The sequence below is a fragment of the Telopea speciosissima genome, chromosome 11, assembly GCF_018873765.1.
Source record: "Telopea speciosissima isolate NSW1024214 ecotype Mountain lineage chromosome 11, Tspe_v1, whole genome shotgun sequence".
NCBI classification, from domain to species: Eukaryota; Viridiplantae; Streptophyta; class Magnoliopsida; order Proteales; family Proteaceae; genus Telopea; species Telopea speciosissima.
Window position 1 is genome coordinate 51884977 of NC_057926.1, and position 21452 is coordinate 51906428.

The window sequence follows — 21452 nt, forward strand, 5'->3', positions numbered from 1 at the left end:
GTGGAAGATAGAATAATTTCTAATCCACCATATGAAGTAGCAAGTTGTAACAATACGAAACACGTAGTGATTTTCAATCTTAGAGAAATTATGGAGCGATAACAAGAATTCAATTAAAGCAATCCATGAGACTGACTGAAGGTTCTCGGTATACATACCCAATGGTCCTAACATTCAGAAATGCGATCACCTTTTTTTTTTTTTTTTTTTGTTTTGTGTTTTTTAATGAAAAAAAAAATTTATTAATAAAAACCTTTAGGGAGGCGGGTACTAAGAACGTCAAACATTAAAAGAAAGAAGAAAGAGTCGATTGCGTGAGAACCCTCGATTTAGGTGACGTTTCGTGATAGAAGAATAGCAACTTTTTTTGGGTGCAAAGAATAGCAACTTGAGCTGTCTACTATCGCTTCATTATCGTGTGGGTCCTCTTTTTATAAGTTACGTGAGAAGGATACCCAGCAGGCCAGCATTCAAATCGACCTCTCTTTTTCCAAATCAATTTATAAAAAAAAAAAGATAAAGACCGGACACAAGGTGCTTAACTTAAGTTTGTCTCTCTACGATCGGATTTTCATCCTTTCTAAAGCGTTGCATTGTCTAATATACCTTTAAATGTATCGGACAACAGCCACTGCTAAATCCAACTTAATTCACAAATGAGATGCACTTTACAGGTGGATTAGGGCAGTGCATCACACTTTTTTTTTGATAAAGATTCCTCTCCGACTGCTATGAAAATGACAGAATACTTTTGCTACTACCCAGGTTGCAAGAATATTCCTGTTAGAAATGAAATAATTCACATCTTCACAAATACCTTGCTAGTTTATTGTATTTTCCAAAATACATTTTTAGATTCTGTTTCTTTGGCTGTGTGGTAGCAGCAAAATTTCGTCCTGAAATGGCCTCCAGCCGTCCCCGTTCTCTCTACATATTTTATCCAAATAGTTGGACTTTTGGACCCTGTGGCTGTTGACCAGATGACTTTTAACACTTTCATGTTTGCTTTCTGACTGCGTAACATATTTGAGAGAAGAGGAAGAGAAGATTGAGAGAGCGAAAATGAAGAATGGAAGCGGCGAAGAAGAAGGATACGATCGGGCCAAGGAGGTGAACCAATTCGACGATTCTAAGCTCGGTGTAAAGGGACTCGTCGACTCTGGCATCACTTCCATTCCTCGTTTCTTCATCCACCCACCCGATTCTCTCACCGCCACCACCACTGCCATCGCAGCTCCTCCTCCTGCTAATCCCATCCCCATCATCGATCTCTCCGGATTTGATTCAGACCGTAGATCGATCATCATCGACCAAATCCGAGACGCCTCCCGTTCGCTGGGCTTCTTTCAGGTCACTAACCATGGCATCCCCTCCGAGGTTCTCGACCGTACGATCACAGCCATCAAAGCCTTCAACGAGCAGCCGACGGAGATCAAAGCGCTCCACTACAACCGCGAGATAGGACGCAGTGCATTATTTTCTTCCAACTTCGATCTCTACAGATCGAAGGCTGCCACTTGGAGGGATACGATTACAGTAACGTGGGCCCCGAATATTGACACCGGTGAAATCCCGGAGATCTGTCGGAGTGAGATTGTGGAGTGGGATAGGGAGGCGCAACGGTTGGGAGAGACGTTGATGGAGATCTTATCGGAAGGCTTAGGACTGGAGGGTGGGAGGTTAAAGGCGTTGAGCTGTACAGAAGGAAAGACTATGGTGGCCCACTACTATCCTTTCTGTCCCCAACCAGATCTGACGCTTGGGATTGCGTCTCATACAGATCCAGGAGTGCTGACCGTGTTGCTGCAGGACCAGATCGGAGGGTTGCAGGTGAAGCATGGGGAGCATTGGGTGGATGTTCAGCCCATACCTGGTGCTATCGTCATCAACATCGGAGAACTCCTTCAGGTATTTAAATTCTTTTAATCTGAACCGGATGGTTGAACCGTGTTAGACCAAAACAATCACCTAACAATTTCTGGTTTGGTGTTCCTACAATCACTTTTGCAAATTACGGACAGTTGCTACCGCTGTTGTTGGCTTGAGGCTAGGGCAATAGAGACTATTTATGTGGTTTTTTTAGCGTCCTCAACTATATATTCAGAGGAAAATTTTCTTTCACCCACAAATCTAAGATCATTATTACTCTCTTGCTACAGTAAATCCTAAATGTCCTTCACCATTATCCTACATCCATCCAAGTGCAATGATTGTCATAAGTGAAGGAAATTCTTCGTTAAAAAAAACTCAGCCCATATATTTATTTATATGTTTGATATGTGGGGATTTGTTATATTTTCAGATTATATCTAACAATTTATACAAGAGTGGAGAGCACCGAGTGTTGGCCAATCATCTTCACCAACCACGCATCTCAATTGTTGTTTTCTTCAATCCAAGCAAGAGAGAGGACTTCTTTGGACCCCTTCCAGAGTTGATATCATCAGATACACCGGCCCTTTATCGATCTTTTACACTGTCAGAATTCTTAACAAGGTTTTTCACAACGGAGTTGGGAACCAAATCTTTGATAGGCTACTATCAATTGTAACAGATGAAGGACCAATATGATGAAGAGTACAATAAAACGCTAAACTCATAGTAGAACTATGAAAGCTATTGCTGTTGAGAAAGAAGGATATCTTAATCCTTGCTTGCAACCTTGTAAGGTAATTTTTTTCAAATCCGTAAAAGTAGCCATATGTAAATTTTATCATTATTACACAACATAGACGTGCATGGGCACAAAAATAAAATTAAGGATAATTTATACATACCACCCTTGAGGTTTGACAAAAGGATAATTTTACTTCCCAGTTTTGAAAATTTCTGCGTACCCCCTTGAGGTTTGCAAACAATAACAAATAAGTCTATTCTGTCAATTCATGACCTACAGTGCTACAAATAAGGGGTGAACTGACAAAGTTACCTTTGCAAAAAAAAAAAAAAAAAAACCTGCAACTCATCTTCCCCAATCAATTTGGGGAAGATGAGTTGCAGGTTTCAAAACCCTTTAAACCTTTAAGGAATTTAGGGTTTCAAATTGGGAAAAATCCTCAAATCAAAACCCTTTTACGTACCTGAGATACTCACTGCCATTGATTCCTCCCTTGGCAACGCAGGCACACCAGCCCTGCTATCGACTTCCCCCGCCTTCTCGGTTGCAAAAACCCCCACCGCTACACAAGGTCTTCCAATTGGCTTGCAATTGATAGGCTGTCCATGGGCTGAAGCTTCAATCTTGAGTTTGGCTTCTGCAATGGAGGTACCACATCTTATTTGACTGAGATGATTTACGAGATGCTGTTTGTGAAACATTTTGTAATTTAATGTTCCATCACTTCTTTCTTGCAATTGAAGAGCACACATTTAAGATACATCATGTCCTTCCATTTTCAGGAGCTATCTACAGATTCTAGGAAGCGGCCCTCAACCTTTTATGATATTCTGAAGGGGAATTAGAGCACTGTAGAACATTTCTGCACTGTGCCAGTTTCCTCTCTGGAAGGTTGTCTCACATAATCATCATAAGTTTGAAGAATCTAGTCATTCTCCATCGGAGTGTGAGCACAAAGGCTCTTGTATTTCACAAAGTTTGATATTATAAATGCTTGGATGATCCATTCCTCAGTGTGCTATGAAATAATCTGTTTTCTGTTGAAAATTCTAGGATATGTCTTGCTATAGAAAGTCAATAATTGATCCCTCTTTTGGGTTCTACAAGGTCGAGGCTTGGTGCAACAGGGGGAAGAGGGGCGCCTGGTCAGGGGATTAAGGGTGGACGATGGCGGCCAGTGGCATAACAGGCTGCGGCACATCGGTACCTGTTTATCGCTGAAGAGGGCCCGAGCGCTACTGCTCCCACTGGGGCTTTGGTCTCGGTGGGCCAGGTGGAGGGTGTGGTTCGTGAGGAAGGGGTGCTTGCTGTGGGTGGTGGGGCTGCCCCCCTTCCCTTAGAAGATGGGGAGATTCCTTGAGTAGCGGTGGGAGATTTTGCAGCCGAGAAGGCGGGGAAAGTCGATAGCAGGGCTGGTGAGCCTGCGTTGCTGAGGAATCAATGGCAGTGAGTATCTCTGGTGCGCAAAAGGGTTTTGATTTGGGATTTTTTCCCAATTTGAAACCCTAAATTCCTTAAGGGTTGAAAGGGTTTTGAAACCTGCAACTCATCTTCTCCAATCGATTTGGGGAAGATGAGTTGCAGGTTTTTTTTTTCTTTTATTGCAAGGGTAATTTTGTCAGTTCACCTCTTATTTTTAATACTATTTGTCATGAACTGACAAAATGGGCTTATTTGTTACTGTTTGCAAACCTCAGGGGGTACGCAGAATTTTTCAAAACTAATGGGTAAAATTATCTTTTCGTCAAACCTCAGGGGTGGTATGTGTAAATTAAATCCTTATTTAAACATTGACATGCAATATTTAATTTTTTATATTTTTTTTTGTAAAACTAGAAAAGATAAAATAAGGAATGAACAAATTAAAGCTAATTTAGGAGTGGCTACTATATATGGTAAATTGAGAGAAGGTTGTTTAAGGTGACATAAAATGTGCAACGAAGGCCTTAGAATATTTCAATACAGCTGTGTGATTTAATTCAAATTGAAGCAGTTAAAAGAGTCAGGGTTATGCTTAAAATGACTTTAGGAGAAGTGATGAAAAAAGACATGTATAGCTTAGGATTATTAACAATAGATAGGTCTAATGCCTTAGACTCTCTTTTGCCTCACATTGTAAAGGGCATCATGGCGACTCTCTATTTCTTTCACTTCTAGCTGGGGTGGCGATTACCCTCTCTCTGCAACCATTACTGGAAGCGATGGGTTGTCTATTTTTGGCACCACAAGGGACTAGTTAGGTAGTGATAAAATTTAAGAATAGAAATAGAGAAGATGACGAGATAGTCTGAGTCGAACGAGCACGTTCTGTCCTTAAGACAGTAGTTGCACCCTAATTATTGCAACCTGGGTTGCAGCAAATCTGCCTCCCAAGATAAATCAAGCCTAACTAATTATTATTTTGCAGAGACAGTAATCATCTTGAAACTAAGAGAGAACGTTTTTGTTACTACCAAATGACTAAGTTGTTGGGCTATATATGGGTTTGCTCATGACTGTTCGGATGAGCTGCAACCATTTGCCCTTTGGTTCAGAACCAAACCATCACACCAAATCAACGGTGAGATCCGATCCATTACACTGGTTCATTGATCGACGATCCAAAAAAAATTAAGGCACCTCATTAAGAGGATACATAGTGCAAGGTGCGCCACATTGCGCTTGACGCACTTGCTTGGGCAGTTTCTGTCCTCACAAGTGTTCCATAGAATATTTTCTAAACATAACGTGTGATAGTAGAATACTAACACATACACGCCATATGAATTTCTTCTTCATAAAGTTCCACATCAATTGTTTGAAAATTCCAACAGGTAGTGTGACCTAGGGCCTATTCTAGCTTTTGACTTAGAAGCCAAACCAAACAATTAGACCATTCTCGCATGCTGGAATTTCTATAATCTATTGAAGGTTTGTATTAGCATGTCACTATCAAGGGGAAAGGGATAACATTGTAGAAGATTTGGTTGACTAAAAATCAGTGCAAGTCCATATTGATCCACTACTTAAGATCCCAACAAACATTTGGCCCCAAAAATTTATAATCTTTTACAAAACTCAATACCAAATTGGCGAAATTCTTTCTCGATGAACAAATCTGCACGGTATATCAAAGTAATCAAATAGTACAAAGTTTTTACAAATGGAAGGTAATGTGGTAATTTTGATTATATTAATATAGTATGGATGTAAACGGATCGAATTCGATCGGATAGTAGCATTATCATATTCATATCCAATTATATTCGGACAAATTTGAATAATATCCTATTAGTTTTCGGCTTTGGATAATATCCTATCCACTGACATCTTTAACGTTTTGTTAATTAGGATTATGATTGAAACTTGGGAGTTCAGTAACTACCTTTTCTTGGTCTTCGATTTTCTTATATTTTTTACATTTGATTTTAGCTTGTATTTATTTTAATTGATATGTGATACCATGTATCACAATGCATAAAACAATACATATATAAATCAATAGAAAATCTAGAAAAAGAATCACATTATCTTAACTTATAAAATTATATAAAAAAAACTTAATTGAATAGATGGACACAAAGATGTATTTTTGACATTTATCACCGTAAAATTGCTAAACAAATCAGATAATAATTGATCGAATAAAGAATCATATTCGTATCCAATTAGTTTTCAGACGGATTCAAATTCTCCTTAATGGATACGAACGAGATATCCTTATAATATAGTACAAATGATTAAGATTGTTCAACTATCAAATTTAAAAAACCAAATTCAATCAATTTGAGATTGACCAAAAGAAAATATGACTTGCTCCCCACGGTGGGGTTTAATCCCACATCGAGTGGGTTGCATGTGTGAATTTGTATCTATTTGGCATTTGACAAAAAACAAAAAAAAAAAAAAAAAAGTTTTCTTTTTAGAAAGTTCTATTTTTTCATACATTTTTTAAGCTTTATTTTACACCATAACTGAACCAATCTCAACTGAAACTTGACATATGAGAAGAGATTCTTGGGAGCAAATTAGAAATTTTTTTAAAAGAATAAATCTCTGCATATTTTATCCAACTAGTTGGAATTTTCGATCCTATGGCTGTTGACCGGAAGACTTATAACATCTTCATGTTTGCTTCTTCAACTCCAAGCTTGGATTTCTCACTGCGTAAGTGCGTAACAGAATTGAGAGAAGAGGAAGTGGAGATTGAGAGAGAGACTGAAAATGGAGAATGGAAGAAGCGAAGAAGAAGAAGAAGGATACGATAGGGCCAAGGAGGTGAAGCAATTCGACGATTCTAAGATCGGTGTAAAGGGGCTCGTTGACTCTGGCATCACTTCAATTCCTCGCTTCTTCATCCACCCACCCGATTCTCTCCCCTGCACTGCCACCGCCACCGCCACCGCCACAGCCACCGCCGTCGCCGTCGCCGTCGCAGCTCCTCCTCCTCCTTCATCTTATGTCATCCCCACCGTCGATCTGTCCGGCTTTGATTCAGACCGTAGATCGATCATCGACAACCAAATCCGAGACGCCTCCCGTACGGTGGGCTTCTTCCAGGTCACCAACCATGGTATCCCTTCCGAGGTTCTCGACCGTATGATCGTTGCTATCAAAGCCTTCAACGAGCAGCCGACGGAGAGCAAAGCGATCCACTACCATCGCCAGTTGGAACGCAACGTATCATTTACTTCCAATTCCGATCTCTACAGATCGAAGGCTGCTTGTTGGAGGGATACGATAACAGTAAGGTGGGGCCCGAATCTTGACATCAGTGAAATTCCGGAGATCTATCGAAGTGAGATTGTGGAGTGGGGCCGGCATGTTCAACGGTTAGGAGAGACGTTGATGGAGATCTTGTCGGAAGGCTTGGGAGTGGAAGGAGGGAGGTTGAAGGAGTTGAGCTGTACGGTAGGGAAGATCATGAAGGGCCACTACTATCCGTTCTGTCCCCAACCAGATCTAACGGTTGGGATTGCGACTCACACGGATCCAGGAGTGCTGACCGTGTTGCTGCAGGACCAGATCGGAGGGTTGCAGGTGAAGCATGGGGAGCATTGGGTGGATGTTCAGCCCGTACGTGATGCTCTCGTCATCAACATTGGGGATCTCCTCCAGGTAAACCTAATTCTTTCACTCTGAACCGGATGGTTGAATCGTGTTAGACTGAAATTATTGTTAGGGTTAGGGTTTTAAGCACAAGGTTGCTTAAAGCATTACACCCCGAGTATTTAGTTTGGAATACCTGCATCCGCCTCCAAGCTAGTATATGTAGGGAAACTAGGGTTTAGGTCGGATGGGCTAATTACTAGATTGCCCTCACGACGCGGCATTAACACAAGTAGGATTATATTAGAACATATGAAGGGATATTACATAAATATCTTTACAATCTCCTCCTATGTTCTACAGATATCCATTACACATGTATATGAACCATTGTTCAATCAGTAATTGAATCAATATAAATTGAATATCAATAATCCAATAAATCAAATAAGAAATAAGTAAACTTCAAGAAATAAAACTAGGGTTTTAGATCAAAACTAAACCCAACAATAAATCCGAAGTTCCACATGCAAGTGGCTAAACCAAAAGAAATAATCAAAAGAAAAAGTCCTTGCAATCCATGTGACTTTACTCATCAAGTAAGTCATCTTCATCGAGATCGATTCAACCGTTCTCCTCCATCTTCGCCATTCTCTGTAATTTGTCAAATATGAATTTCATAAGATATTATGAATTCAATCATTTGCACAATAGTATCTAGTTCAACAATAAGAACTTAGTATATTTCATATATGGTGAAGGTAAATCAAAAACAATAAGCATCATCATCAAGTTTCTTTACAAGAACTCGATCCTATATAGTCTCTATCATAAGGACCATACCATGTTTCCATTTAGAATACTGTGTTCGTCATCTGAGTCATAGATTTATGTTGTATCATCAAATTTGGAATGGTACACCATACTATGAAAGACATGTCATCAAATTTGGAATGACATAAAGACTAGCACAATATCATTGAAACATATCGGACATTTTCCATATTCCTCTCGTGGAATAACAAAATAAGGAGACTTCACATGAAAATTTGCTACACCATCAAATTTGGAATGGTTTCACAAACCCCCATACTTAGTAACCTAACTAAGTTATCGAAACATGTAAACTATCCCGAATGCTTACCAATGCTAGATGAGATTCGAATAATTCAAAACAATATTGGGTTAGGTTAAGACTGACTAAATGGTTTTTAACCTCATCTCCCCGTAGTTTTGAATGTTCGATCTTTGTTCAATCCTTTTGTAAGGGCATCGCCGTATTATCCTTCGATCTCACATCAATCAAAGTGATAATCCCTTGTTCTGTTCTATAATTCAGCATGGTCCATTTCGCCCGATGTGTCTCCTCTTACCATTAAAGAGTGAGTTATTCACAATCGTCTTTGTTGCTTGATTATCACGAATATAGATATATAGTTTAACTTAAAACTCCTCAATGGAATATCCATGATCGAGATCCTTTATCCACTACGCTTCATCTCCCACGAAGCTAGAGCATAAAGTTCGATTCCATAGATGACGAGCAATTCTAGTCTGTCTTTTGGATTTCCATGCTACGCCTACTCCTCCTAGTGTAAATACATAACCTTTGGTGGATCTGCTTGTCTCCCAAATCGAGCACCAAGATGCATCGAGAATATCCTTCCAAAGTTGGAGGATGTCGTTATAACATAAAATATAACCTTAAGTACCCTTAAGGTATCTCATCGACCGATAGGGCATCCCAATGCTCTTTTCCAGGATTACTAGTGAAACGACTCGCATGCCTACCGTAAAGGCTATGTCCGGCCTAGTGCAACTCATTGCATATATGAGACTACCAATCGGTTTAGAATAATCTAAGCGATTCACGGTGTCTGTGTTAGGTTTCAACCGTTTGTTATAGTCATAGGTTGTCTCAATCGGTTTACAATAATGTATCCCCAACTAGAAAGTAGCTTCTCAATGTAATGAGTCGATTAAGGGTGATCCCTTGCTCACTTAGCTTACTCTCATTCCAAGAATGGTGTCTACCACACCAAGATCTTTCATGTCAAATTCTTTGCATAAGGTTTCTTTAATGTCACTCACTCTGAGAGAGATCGGAACCTAGAATCAACATGTCGTCTACATACAAGCAAATAATCGCGACCTTGTTTGACTCAAAAAAAATAAAGGCACTTATCCGAGTTGCTTGGTTTGAAAACCAAGGCTCTTTCTTGTCTTGTCAAACTTCTCATGCCACAATTTAGGTGCTTGTTTAAGACCATAGAGAGATTTGTTTAATTTACAAACTCTTTTTCGGAACCTTCCATGACAAACCCTTGAGGTTGGTTCATGTAGATTTCTTCTGTTAGGTCTCCATTAAGGAAAGTCGTTTTTACATCCATTTGATGCACAACATAGTGCTCAATAGATGCTATGGCAAGAAGAATCTTTATTGTTGCCAAATGGCGGACCGGGAGTAGATGTCAAAATAATCTATCCCTCTCACCTATTTATAGCCCTTAGCTACTAATCGTGCTTTATACTGGCTATAGACCCATCCGGATTAAGTTTCTTCTTTAGTACCCACTTACACCCTATTCTCTTAGCCCTCTAAGCGAGATCAACAAGGTGCCGGTCTCATTACGCATTAAAGAGCTCATTTCCTCATCAATGGCTTCTTTCCATAACAGTGAGTCCCTAGATCTCATCGCTTCCTTATAGGTGGATGGATCAGCCTCTAAATGGTAGGTCACAAAATCCTCACCAAAATTCTTGGGTACTCGATCTCTAGTAGATACTCTTCTAGATTCGATTCAAGGAGCATTGTGGGAGTAGTGTCGAAACAATTGGTTCGATTCCAAAGGTGATTACGTAACCACTTGACCAAACCAGGCAAGGTCAGGCCTTTATTTCTAAGGAATTTATCCTCAAAGAATATAGCATCCCTAGATTCTATCATCACATTGGTTGATAGATCCAAAAGCGGATCTGCAGACGTTTGTCTTACGCACAACCTAGATATACACAAGTGTTTGTTCTAATTCCCACCTTAGGTCTCCTAGGGTCTTGTATCCTAACATAAGCTACATGCCCCAAACCTTAAGAGTGTCATAGCTACGGGATGATTATGCCATAGTTCATAAGGTGTAGAAGTCGGTTTTGAATGTGGTAGTCTATTTAGAATGTGATTTGCGAGTCAACACTTGCTTCTCCCCAATAGCAAGAGGGCATGCCACCGTTTGTCAATAACATGGAGTTTAACATCTCTATTAACGTCCTGTTCTTTCTTTCACTATGCCATTTGATTGAGGTGAGTAAGGAGCAGATAGTTTCAAGGATTATGCCGAGAGGCACGGAATTTCTTGAACTCGTCAATTTATATTCTCCTCCCTATCACTTCTAAATCTTTTAATTTTCAAGTTCAACGATTTTCTATCCTATTCTTGAAAATTTTAAAATTTTCAAATGCTTCATCTTTAGATTTGAACGGTATAAATGTCAATATCTAGAAAAATCGTCTATAAATGTTATCAAATACTTCCAGCCTCCTTTAGTTGTGTAGCTTTTAAAGTCACAAATGTCGAATGTATAAGTTCAAGAAGTTGAGTGCTCCTAGAAATCAACGATTTTCTAGTTATTTTAGTTTGAGCATACACTTCACATCATAAATCTAATTGAAGTGTCTAATGGTAAATTATGAGTTTTAGCTACTTTGAGCATTTTTCTATAGTTCACATGTCCTAACCTACAATGTAGTATTTTGGGATCAAGTGAATTATGGTTAACCTGGTTTATTGTCTCATTAGCTAAACTCAACCTAAACATACCATTCAAATTATAAGCACATCCAAAATAAAAGGAGTTAACGAACAATGTTACTCTACCACTACTAAAAGTAATAGACATGCCAAGCATCAAGCAAAATTTCAATGAAAATTAAATTCTTTTCAAAACCAGGAAAGATTTTAACATTTTTCAAAGTTAATATTTTATCGATGATAGAACCAGGTTCATTGTCTCTTGTTGAGCCACTTCCACGACATCTCCATTTGTAGTGTGATGAGTCTCGTTACTTGAACAACATCGATGAGCGAGTCCTTGCTATTGCAAACATGACAAGTCGCTCCGAGTCTAACCACCAATCGAAGATGTATGCCAACCCCTTACCCTTACCAATCATGGCAACAAAGTTAGTAGGCTCGAGTCTTGTCCACCGGCATGTGAACTTCCTACGTGGTGTGTCGGTGTTCCCTTTCTTAGGACCCCTACACTCGGATGCATAGTGACCCCACTTTCCACAGTTGCGACACTTGCCCCTCTTTTTAAAATTAGTCTTTTTGACCTCCAACGTTGGGGTTCTTTCTTAGGTGGCTTGGACGCCTAGGATATTTCTTGGGTTGTGAAACCAAATTAGGATGCCTATTGTTGTTTCACCATCTCCAAGTTATTCTGCTCTGTTCTCATCTTCGATTCTAATGAACCGTTTGAGATCATCCAGTCCCACTTGTGTTTTCTTTTGTGCATCTCGGTTTTAAAAGAATGTCGGGTAGAGGTAACTTAAAGATAATTGCACCTACTAAGAATGCATCAACAACATGGATGTTTTCTTGGTTCAATTTTGTTCTCAAGTTCTCAAAGTCACATTACTTGTGAAAGTATCTCCTTATCTTCTTGAAACTTGAAGTCCATAAACTTGTCAACCAAGTGAGTTTTTGATAGGTCCTCCTTCTTTTTGAATTGGGCTTCTAGGTTTTCCCAAATCTCTTTTGTAGACTCATATTTACTATAGGTCTCTGCAGGCCTATCGATGTGAGTTCAATAGGTAGTCTTTGCAAAAATCCTCATCACTTATCCATTGGGCTTGATTAGGTCCGTACAATCGAGAAAAAGTATTTACTACGATGTAGAAAATATTGAGGTACTTGAGTCCAAACTGAGTCTTCCTTTTCCAAGAACTGAACTCAGAGCCACTAAAACTTTCCAATTTGATAATCTCAATTGGAACAGCATGTTTGTTCATTGTTATGTGATTTGTTTATATGCCCAAGTAAAAAATTAAAATAAAAATAAATACTTTAAGGAACAATCACACCTGATATGAAGGACCATGGATTTAAGCGGCGGAAGAAAAGATGATGGCGGTCTGGTGGCGTCAACACTCGTAACATACATGTTAATCTTGTCTTTGGTAGATATTGGCGAACCAATAAGATTTGATAACTCAAATCAAAAGTATCTTTTTTTTTTTTCTTCAAAACACCAAACCTTTCTGCCAACGTTCTATGATTGCCTTTTATATTTTATAATGGCAATCAAATCAAAGCATTGATTGCTTTGAGTTCTTTCTCTCTTTTTTTTTTTCAATAAACAATCAAATCAAAGTATTGAGATTCAAAGGAGGCTTTGGTTGAAGCTTACGGACAAAATACAAAAAGCTCTCGGCCAGCAAAATTTCAGTAGACTTACGCACGATCGTGACAACTTCTTTTGGTTTAAAATAATCAAAAAAACTTGATTAAAAACACGAGATGGCTTCAAAAGTCGCAATCGATTGGAGAGAAAAAAATCACCAAGCCTTGATCTAAAAAACAATTAATCACACCAAAATCGATTAGAGAAAAATCACCGAAGTCGAATGTGAATTCGAAAATCCAAAGTGATCGCAGAGAAACGAAAAATAATAATGCTTTAAGATTGTTAGGGTTAGGGTTTTAAATACAAGGTTGCTTAAAGCATTACACCACTGAGTATCTAGTTTGGAATACCATTTGTTGCCTCCGACTAGTATATGTAGAAAAACTAAAGTTTAGGTCGGATGGGCTAATTACTAGATTGCCCCTCACGGCTGGGCATTAACACAAGTAGGATTATATTAAAACATATGAAGGGATATTACATAAATACCTTTAAATTATCACCTAACAACTTCTGGTTTTGATGTGCAAAACCAGCGGTTAAACCAGAAATAGGAACTACACTTCAACTCCTGATCTATTAATTAAAAAGTATACCCTAATGAAAGACTCAATCGGGTAAGAATCTTTAGTAAATAAAGAATATTGAGATCTGTAATTAGTCACGTGATTCTTGTTCCCAGAGTCGTAGAGTCCCATCCATGTTGATGCCTTTATACACGCTCTTATTAGCCTCTATGTTGGTTCAGGGCCCTACGCAATTAAGTAGCGCTCCCTTGTCCTTACAATAATGACCTGTCGAACATAGTGGTTCAAATGGACCTTGAACCGAGTGATTTGATCACATGGTTGAATCATTAAAAGACCACGCATCTCAATTGGTGATATGTGAGATTTGTTATATTTTTCAGATTATTTCCAATGATGTATACAAAAGTGTAGAGCACCGAGTGTTGGCCAATCATCTTCACCAACCACGCATCTCAATTGGTGTTTTCTTCAATCCAAACAAAAGAGAGAACTTCTATGGACCCCTTCCAGAGCTTGTATCACCAGATGAACCAGCCCTTTACCGATCATTTACATTGTCAGAATACGCAACAAAGTATCTCACAACGGAGTTGGGCAGCAAATCTTTGATGAAATACTTTCAACTGTGACAAACAAAGGACCAATAGGATGAAAAATAGAATAAAATGCTTAACTCATTGTAGAACTATGAAAACTACCTCTTATTTTGATTTTTTTTTTTTAATTTTCCTGGTACATCCTCTCTACTCCATTGCTTTTCCATTTATTCTTAAACTTCCATCATCATTGTTGAGTAAACATGTCTGGACATTTTTTCTTTTAAATATTTAATATGTATTTGTGCATTAATAATTGACATTTAAGCATTTACAATGAGTACTCCTAATTTGGGGACTTTATTGCTAATTTGTGTTAGTTAAATAAACTTTCCAAGGTTCCCTACAAGTATCGATCATTTAGTAATTTTTGTGTGTGTCCATGCACGTCTATGTTTACCGCAATTCATTTGTTAGAATGAGTACGGCTAATTTCCTTTGTTTTTTTCGGGACTACATTATTTTTCTTTGTTGTGCCGCAAGTTGGAATGTTGTGACCAAGTAATAAGTCGTTACCAAACTCCAAAGAAGTGATGTGTGGTCTTGTGTGTGTGTTTGCGTCTCTTCTGATATATCCTAAATCCCTTTAGTGGGAAGAATTCACCTCTGAGGAAAATAGACTTAGAAATTTTTTCTAGAAAAATCTGAATTAAGGCCCTAAAGTTCGTCCTTGGTGATCCATAGGCAATCTGTACTAGGTCTTCATCTCCACTTGACAAGAAACTTACGATACCCCCTGCACGAGTAGACACGGCTTACTCATGTAAACTGTTTTTTGTCTCTTCTCTTTTTCTTGCTTTCTTGACATAGCTAGTATGTCAGGCTGGTTTGAAAGTTTGACAAAAATAATGTAAGCGAAAAATCCATATCTAAGCCCAATTGATATGTTAATTAATTATCAAGGATGAATGGAATGCTTTCAATTATAGGAATTTAGACTCTTCTTACCAAGGTTTTGAATTTTTTCTTTTTTTTCTTTTATAATTTTCTGATTTTTTATGATTCAATCGTTTAAAAATAAAGGTAACTTTAATAATTCATATTGAGTCAAACAAAAGAAAAAATTTGGAGAGATAAGTTTGTTTGATTGTTTCAATATCTACATTATTTAAATCTGTACCAACTCTCACCACCTAAAAAAAATCCCCTTTGGCCCTCTCCCTCCAACACACCCCTGTAAAATAAAAAAGGAAATGTATCGGGAAGATTCTTCCATTAACTCCATCAAACAACAAGGGGTGCAAGGGCTTTTACGTCATTTCAGATTGATAATTATGCACTTTTTTTTGTGTTGTTCTAGATATATCTTCTAAAAATCTACTAAACTAAAAAAACTTCCCCCAAAATTGAGAGAAGTTACAAGTAGAACCCATTTCCGATGGGATAATTTATGTTTCCAATTATGTAAATGAACCATGGTTTCGAATATTGGAATTGGATTAGGCAAATCGTCTGATTTTAATCGGATCAGGTGAATTGCCAATGTACTGAATGCTTGGTCACAGGTTCAAGTCCTTGAAACAACCTCTTTGGAAACAGGGGTAAGACTACAGAGTTTTGACCATCCCCAGACCCTGCTAAACGCGAGACCCTTGTGCACTGGTTACAACCCAGGTTTTTTTTTTTTTTTTTTTTTTTTGATAATGGAAGTTTATTGACATTGAAACAATGTTCCACACTAATCAAAGTACAAGCTAGGGCAAAGAAATACAATTCGAAGAGGTGAAAAATCAAGAAAAATCCAATTGAGCATTGGTTCCAAAAGATGCTAAACAATCAACAATTGAGTTAGCTTCTCTAAGAGAATGAAGGTAAAAGATGTAGTAGATGCAACAATCTTCAATGATGGAAGCGATCCTCCAAGGGGGTGCTTTCTTGGTATCCTTGAGCAGATTAACAATTAGCAAATAATCACTTTCAATGATCAAGTTTTTTAAGTCCATGCTGCAGCAATTACCAAGCGATCATAGGCTTTTTGCACGTCAACTTTGAATCAGAATCATGTACGCCCAATCTCAATTCCTGCCATTTTAGAGCAGACGATCCAGGTAGGCTTTATAGACTCGAGGCAGAATCTAGCTGATTTTAACCGCTTTCGACCAATTTTGATCGATTTAAAATGGAATGGAATCGAATCCACTAGTGCCTACCAAACTCGACCTTTTTCCTCTGTTCCAGAAAAGATAAAAAATAAACATATTTTTATCCAACTAGCTAGTACGAGTTTTGGACTCTCTGGCTGTTGACCACAAGAGAACTTTTAACACTTTCATTTTTGCTTAAACTCAGAAGTTTGGATTTCTCACAGCGTAACAGAATTGAGAGAATAGGAAGAGAAGATTAATAGAGAGAACATGGAGAATGGAAGAGGCGACAAAGAAGAAGGATACGATAGGGCCCAGGAGGTGAAGCAATTCGACGATTCAAAAATCGGAGTAAAGGGACTCATCGACTATGGTATCACCTCCATCCCTCGCTTCTTCATCCACCCACCCGATTCTCTCCCCTGCACCGCCTGCGCCACCGCCGTCGCCGTCGCCGTCGCCGTCGCAGCTTCTCCACCTCCTCCTCCTGCAACTAATCCCATCCCCACTGTCGATCTTTCCGGCGTTGATTCAAACCGTAGATCGATCATCGTCGACCAAATCCGAGAAGCGTCCCGTACGTTGGGCTTCTTCCAGGTCATCAACCATGGTATCCCCTCCGATGTTTTAGACCGTACGATCGCTGCTATCAAAGCCTTTAACGAGCAGCCAACGGAGATCAAAGCGATCCACTACAATCGCGAGTTGGAACGTAGCGTATCATTTTGTCCAAGCTTCGATCGCTACAGATCGAAGGCTGCCAGTTGGAGGGATTCGATAACAGTAAGGTGGGGCCCGAATTTTGAGATCGGTGAAATTCCGGAGATTTGTCGGAGTGAGATTGTGGAATGGGAAACGCAGGTCCAACGGTTGGGAGAGACGCTGATGGAGATCTTATCGGAAGGATTGGGAGTGGAGAGTGGGAGATTAAAGGCGTTGAGTTGTAGAGAAGGGAATATTATATTGGCAAACTACTATCCCTTCTGTCCACAAACAGATCTGACACTTGGATTTCAATCTCACACGGATGCACCAGCGATGACCGTGTTGCTGCAGGACCAGATCGGAGGGTTGCAGGTGAAGAAGGGGGAACAATGGTTGGATGTTCTCCCATTACGTGATGCGCTTGTCATCAAGATAAAAACCCCTCGTTCCTTTGTGAATGACAAAAATAGGATAATTGGTTCAATTTGGATCCTCTCTACTGTCAAGCTGCCCGGCAGACCCTGCTGCTGAGACGCAACAAGACGATAAATGATACCGCCTTACCCCAACTTGGGTAAGACGCTCGGGCAGGGGTAAGGCGGTCATTCCCCATCTTGCTGTGTTTTGGCAGTAGAGTCCTATCGGACAGCTCAGCCGTAAAGGATCGTTAACTCTCACATATACATTCACCTGTTGGTACGAGTAGAGGAACCGAACCAAATGGAACAAGGGCAATTTCATCCTTCACCAAGGCTTACGGAAGGTTCATATATTAATATCTTTGATATATGGGAATTGTTTATCTTTTTCAGATTATTTCCAATGAAGGATACAAGAGTGTAGAGCACCGAGTCTTAGCCAATAATCTTCGCCAACCACGCATCTCAGTTAGTATTTTCTTTCGTCCAAAGTTTGAAAGAGGACTTCTATGGACCTCTTCCAGAACTGATATCACCAGATAAACCAGCCCTTTACAGGTCATTTACATTGTCAGAATTCTTAACAAGATTTCACGCAACAGATTTGGGTAATAAACCTTTGATAAATTACTTTCATCTGTGATAAGTAGTTGTTTTGTAAACAAATACTTGCATTAATGTGTGTGAGTGAGGTGCTTTGATTCATGCTTTTGGTGCCAAGGCCGAGTGGTCGTGTACCAAAATGAGATGTTCAATGCAGCCATCTTAAAGAAGTCCATATCGGGATTAAAATCCTCTGCATCTGGCGGTGCACTGCAGTGTAACCCTGAGAGCTCGACACGTGAAAAAGCTTCATTCACCGGTGCGAGTTCAATAAGACTTGCTTTGAACTTCAACCTGGAAGTGGGTTTTTGAGAGCACTGAGGTTCCCGATCCTACACACACTCTGTTCTCTGAACCGGCATTGTTGTTGTTACTGACTATACACTGGCATCAATCCAAAAGGTTTTCTTTAATAGCCTTTTCCTTACGGTTTACTCGAAAGTTTTAATCAAATTTGTTGTCTATGATGGACCGAAGGGTGACGATTTGTAGAAGTTCTTGCTTTCTAATAATTTTCAAGTAAACCATAAGGGACAGGTTATTATACGGGTCTACCTACAAACAAATATCGCCATATATCAATGATTTAATGATTCGATTTCATTGTATGAATTAAGAACATTTTATAGATGCATCATTTACTACTTGAAATATTATGAAAATTTAATGATATTTCAACAAAGTTCACATTATGCCTAAAAATATTAAAACTGACTTCTTTTAAAGCACATTGGTATTCCCCGTCTTGTTGTGTCTTAGCAGCACGTTCTTGACGGACAACTCAGCAATAAAGAATCCAAATTACGATCAAACCCAGTAGGGCTCTTTCCTTATCGGCTTTTGGGCTAGCAAGAATTGTATATTCTTTTATAATAAAAAAAAGTATTGTATATTCTTGATTCTCTTACAACACTACTAGCTTCATTATACTTTTGATTGGCAAGTTGAAACCTTTATTGAAGTGAATTCCTCTTTTTGTTAGCTGAGTTCAAGAGAAACCTTCTTCATCTCAAGGTGTATTAAGGACATTTTCCTAATTAGCTAATTAAGTCTGAAATCTCTAGTAGCTAGTAGCTAGTAGCTCGTATTCTTAGTTTGATGGAGCCTTTGCTTCACTCATCTATTGATAGGATTCAAATTCTTTACTGCCAAATTGCCCCAACTGTCGTGCTGTGCAGATACAACAAGGCAAAAATGACTGCCTTACCCTCACTTGGGCAAGCCACTCTGACAGGGGTAAGGGAGTCATTGTGCGCGTTACTATATCTACCAGCACGGCACAGAAAGAGTAGCTCGACAATGGAGAATCCAAATTATCTATTGGCGTGTCAAAGAAAGTCAACGAAGAATGGGAATCCGAGATTGGAGTTTGTGTTACATGTACAAGGAAAGAGAGGTTTTTGAAGCTTTTGTAACTGTTGGCCTTGCATGCATGTGCTTCCCCACAGACAACGCTGACCCTAAATAAATAAATAAATAAATAAGTAAATAATTTCTGGGTTGGAGTTTTGGACCACTCGAATTTTGAAATTCTCACTGCGTAAGAGAATTTGAGAGAAAAAGGAAGAGAAGATTGAGATAGAGCGAAAATGGAGAACGGAAGAGGTGAAGAACAAGAAGAAGAAGTATATGATCGAGCCAAGGAGGTGAAGCAATTCGACGATTCTAAACTCGGTGTAAAGGGACTTGTCGACTCTGGCATCACTTCCATCCCTCGTTTCTTCCTCCACCCACCTGACTCTCTCCCCTGCAATGCCACCGCCATCGCAGCTCCTCCTCTTCCTGAAACTAATCCAATCCCCACCGTCGATCTCTCCGGCGTTGATTCAGACCGTAGATCATTCATCGTCGACCAAATCCGAGAAGCCTCCCGTACGTTGGGCTTCTTCCAGGTCATAAACCATGGTATCCCTTCCGATGTTTTCGAACGTACGATCGCTGCTATCAAAGCCTTCAACGAGCAACCAACGGAGATTAAAGCGCTGCATTACACTCGCGAGATGGAGCGCAGAGTATCATTTTGTTCAAACTTCGATCTCTACAGATCGAAGGCTGCCACTTGGAGGGATACGTTAATATTAAAGTGGCGCCCGAATTTTGACATCGATGAAATTCCGGAGATCTGTCGGAATGAGCTTGTGGAGTGGGACCGGCAGATCCAAGGGTTGGGAGAGACGTTGATGGAGATCTTGTCTGAAGGCTTGGGAGTGGAGAGTGGGAGATTGAAGGCGTTGATTTGTACGGAAGGGAAGACTATGTTGGCCAACTACTATCCTTTCTGTCCACAACCAGATCTGACGTTTGGATTTCAATCTCACACTGATGCAGTAGCGATGACCGTGTTGCTGCAGGATCAGATCGGAGGGTTGCAGGTGAAGCATGGGGAGCATTGGGTGGATGTTCCGCCCGTACGTGATGCTCTCGTCGTTAACGTCGGAGATATGCTCCAGGTAAATCTAATTCTTTTAATCTGAACCGGATGGTTGAACCGTGTTAGACCCAATACATTGGTTAAAAAGGCGAAAGGACCACTGCACTCCTTATCGGTGATCATTTCGCACGCCCTGTGTCAGGGCAAAGGGGCAGCATGCGCTACGCGATCAGCTGACATTCTCTTTTCCACTAAGTTTGTTACCAATATAATAATTATGATATCTTAATCATTGGTACTATTGATAGGATCATTATCGTCTCTTGTTCCCTGCCCGATAGAGTGGTCCAGTTCCACTCATAAGTGTCAGAAATGACAGTCTAACCTCCTGTCTGAACACACTGCCCGAGGGAGATTAAAACGTCATTTTCGTCTCCCTATGAGTGGAATTGGACCACTACAATAATTTGTAACCACAACAATTATATAGTTACTTATAGAAAAATATAAATATTTATATATTTTTTTGGGATTCGTAAATAAGAGGAAAATTTTCGTTCATCCATAGGGGAGGATTCACCCACTAATCTAAGGTCATCATTACTCTTCCAATACTATATGTTGAAGGTTGTAAATGTCCTTCATTATTATCATATGGTTATCCAAGTTGAATGATGACCATTGATGAAGGAATTATTCCATCATTATGGCTTAAGGAAAACTCGATTCATATATTTATATGTTTGATAAGTGGGAATTGTTATCTTTTTTCAGATTATTTCCAATGAAGAATACAAGAGTGTGGAGCACCGAGTGTTAGCCAATAATCTTCGCCAACCACGCATCTCAATTGGTGTTTTCTTCAATCCAAGCAAGAGAGAGGACTTCTATGGACCCCTTCCAGAGCTGATATCACCAGATAAACCAGCCCTTTACCGGTCATTTAAATTGTCAGAATTCTTAACAATGTTTCTCAGAACAGATTTTGGCAATAAACCTTTGATAAATTACTTTCATCTGTGATTAATTCATAGTAGAATTATGAAAGCTATTTTTGTTGTAAGTGAGGTGGTATTGAACCACCTCAAATAAAATT

At 39.4% G+C, this 21452-nt stretch overlaps 2 protein-coding genes across 2 annotated transcripts; both read left to right on the forward strand.

Moving 5' to 3' along the window:
- The first annotated feature begins 1026 nt into the window (after positions 1-1026).
- LOC122646525 (1-aminocyclopropane-1-carboxylate oxidase homolog 1-like) lies at positions 1027-14263 on the forward strand. Its single transcript, XM_043840098.1, has 2 exons — positions 1027-1908; positions 13959-14263. Exons 1-2 carry the CDS (start codon positions 1063-1065, stop codon positions 14205-14207), a joined length of 1095 nt encoding a protein of 364 aa, XP_043696033.1. The 5' UTR covers positions 1027-1062; the 3' UTR covers positions 14208-14263.
- Positions 6806-21382, forward strand: LOC122646523 (1-aminocyclopropane-1-carboxylate oxidase homolog 4-like). Its single transcript, XM_043840096.1, has 2 exons — positions 6806-7714; positions 21131-21382. Exons 1-2 carry the CDS (start codon positions 6821-6823, stop codon positions 21377-21379), a joined length of 1143 nt encoding a protein of 380 aa, XP_043696031.1. The 5' UTR covers positions 6806-6820; the 3' UTR covers positions 21380-21382.
- The last annotated feature ends 70 nt before the right edge of the window (positions 21383-21452 follow it).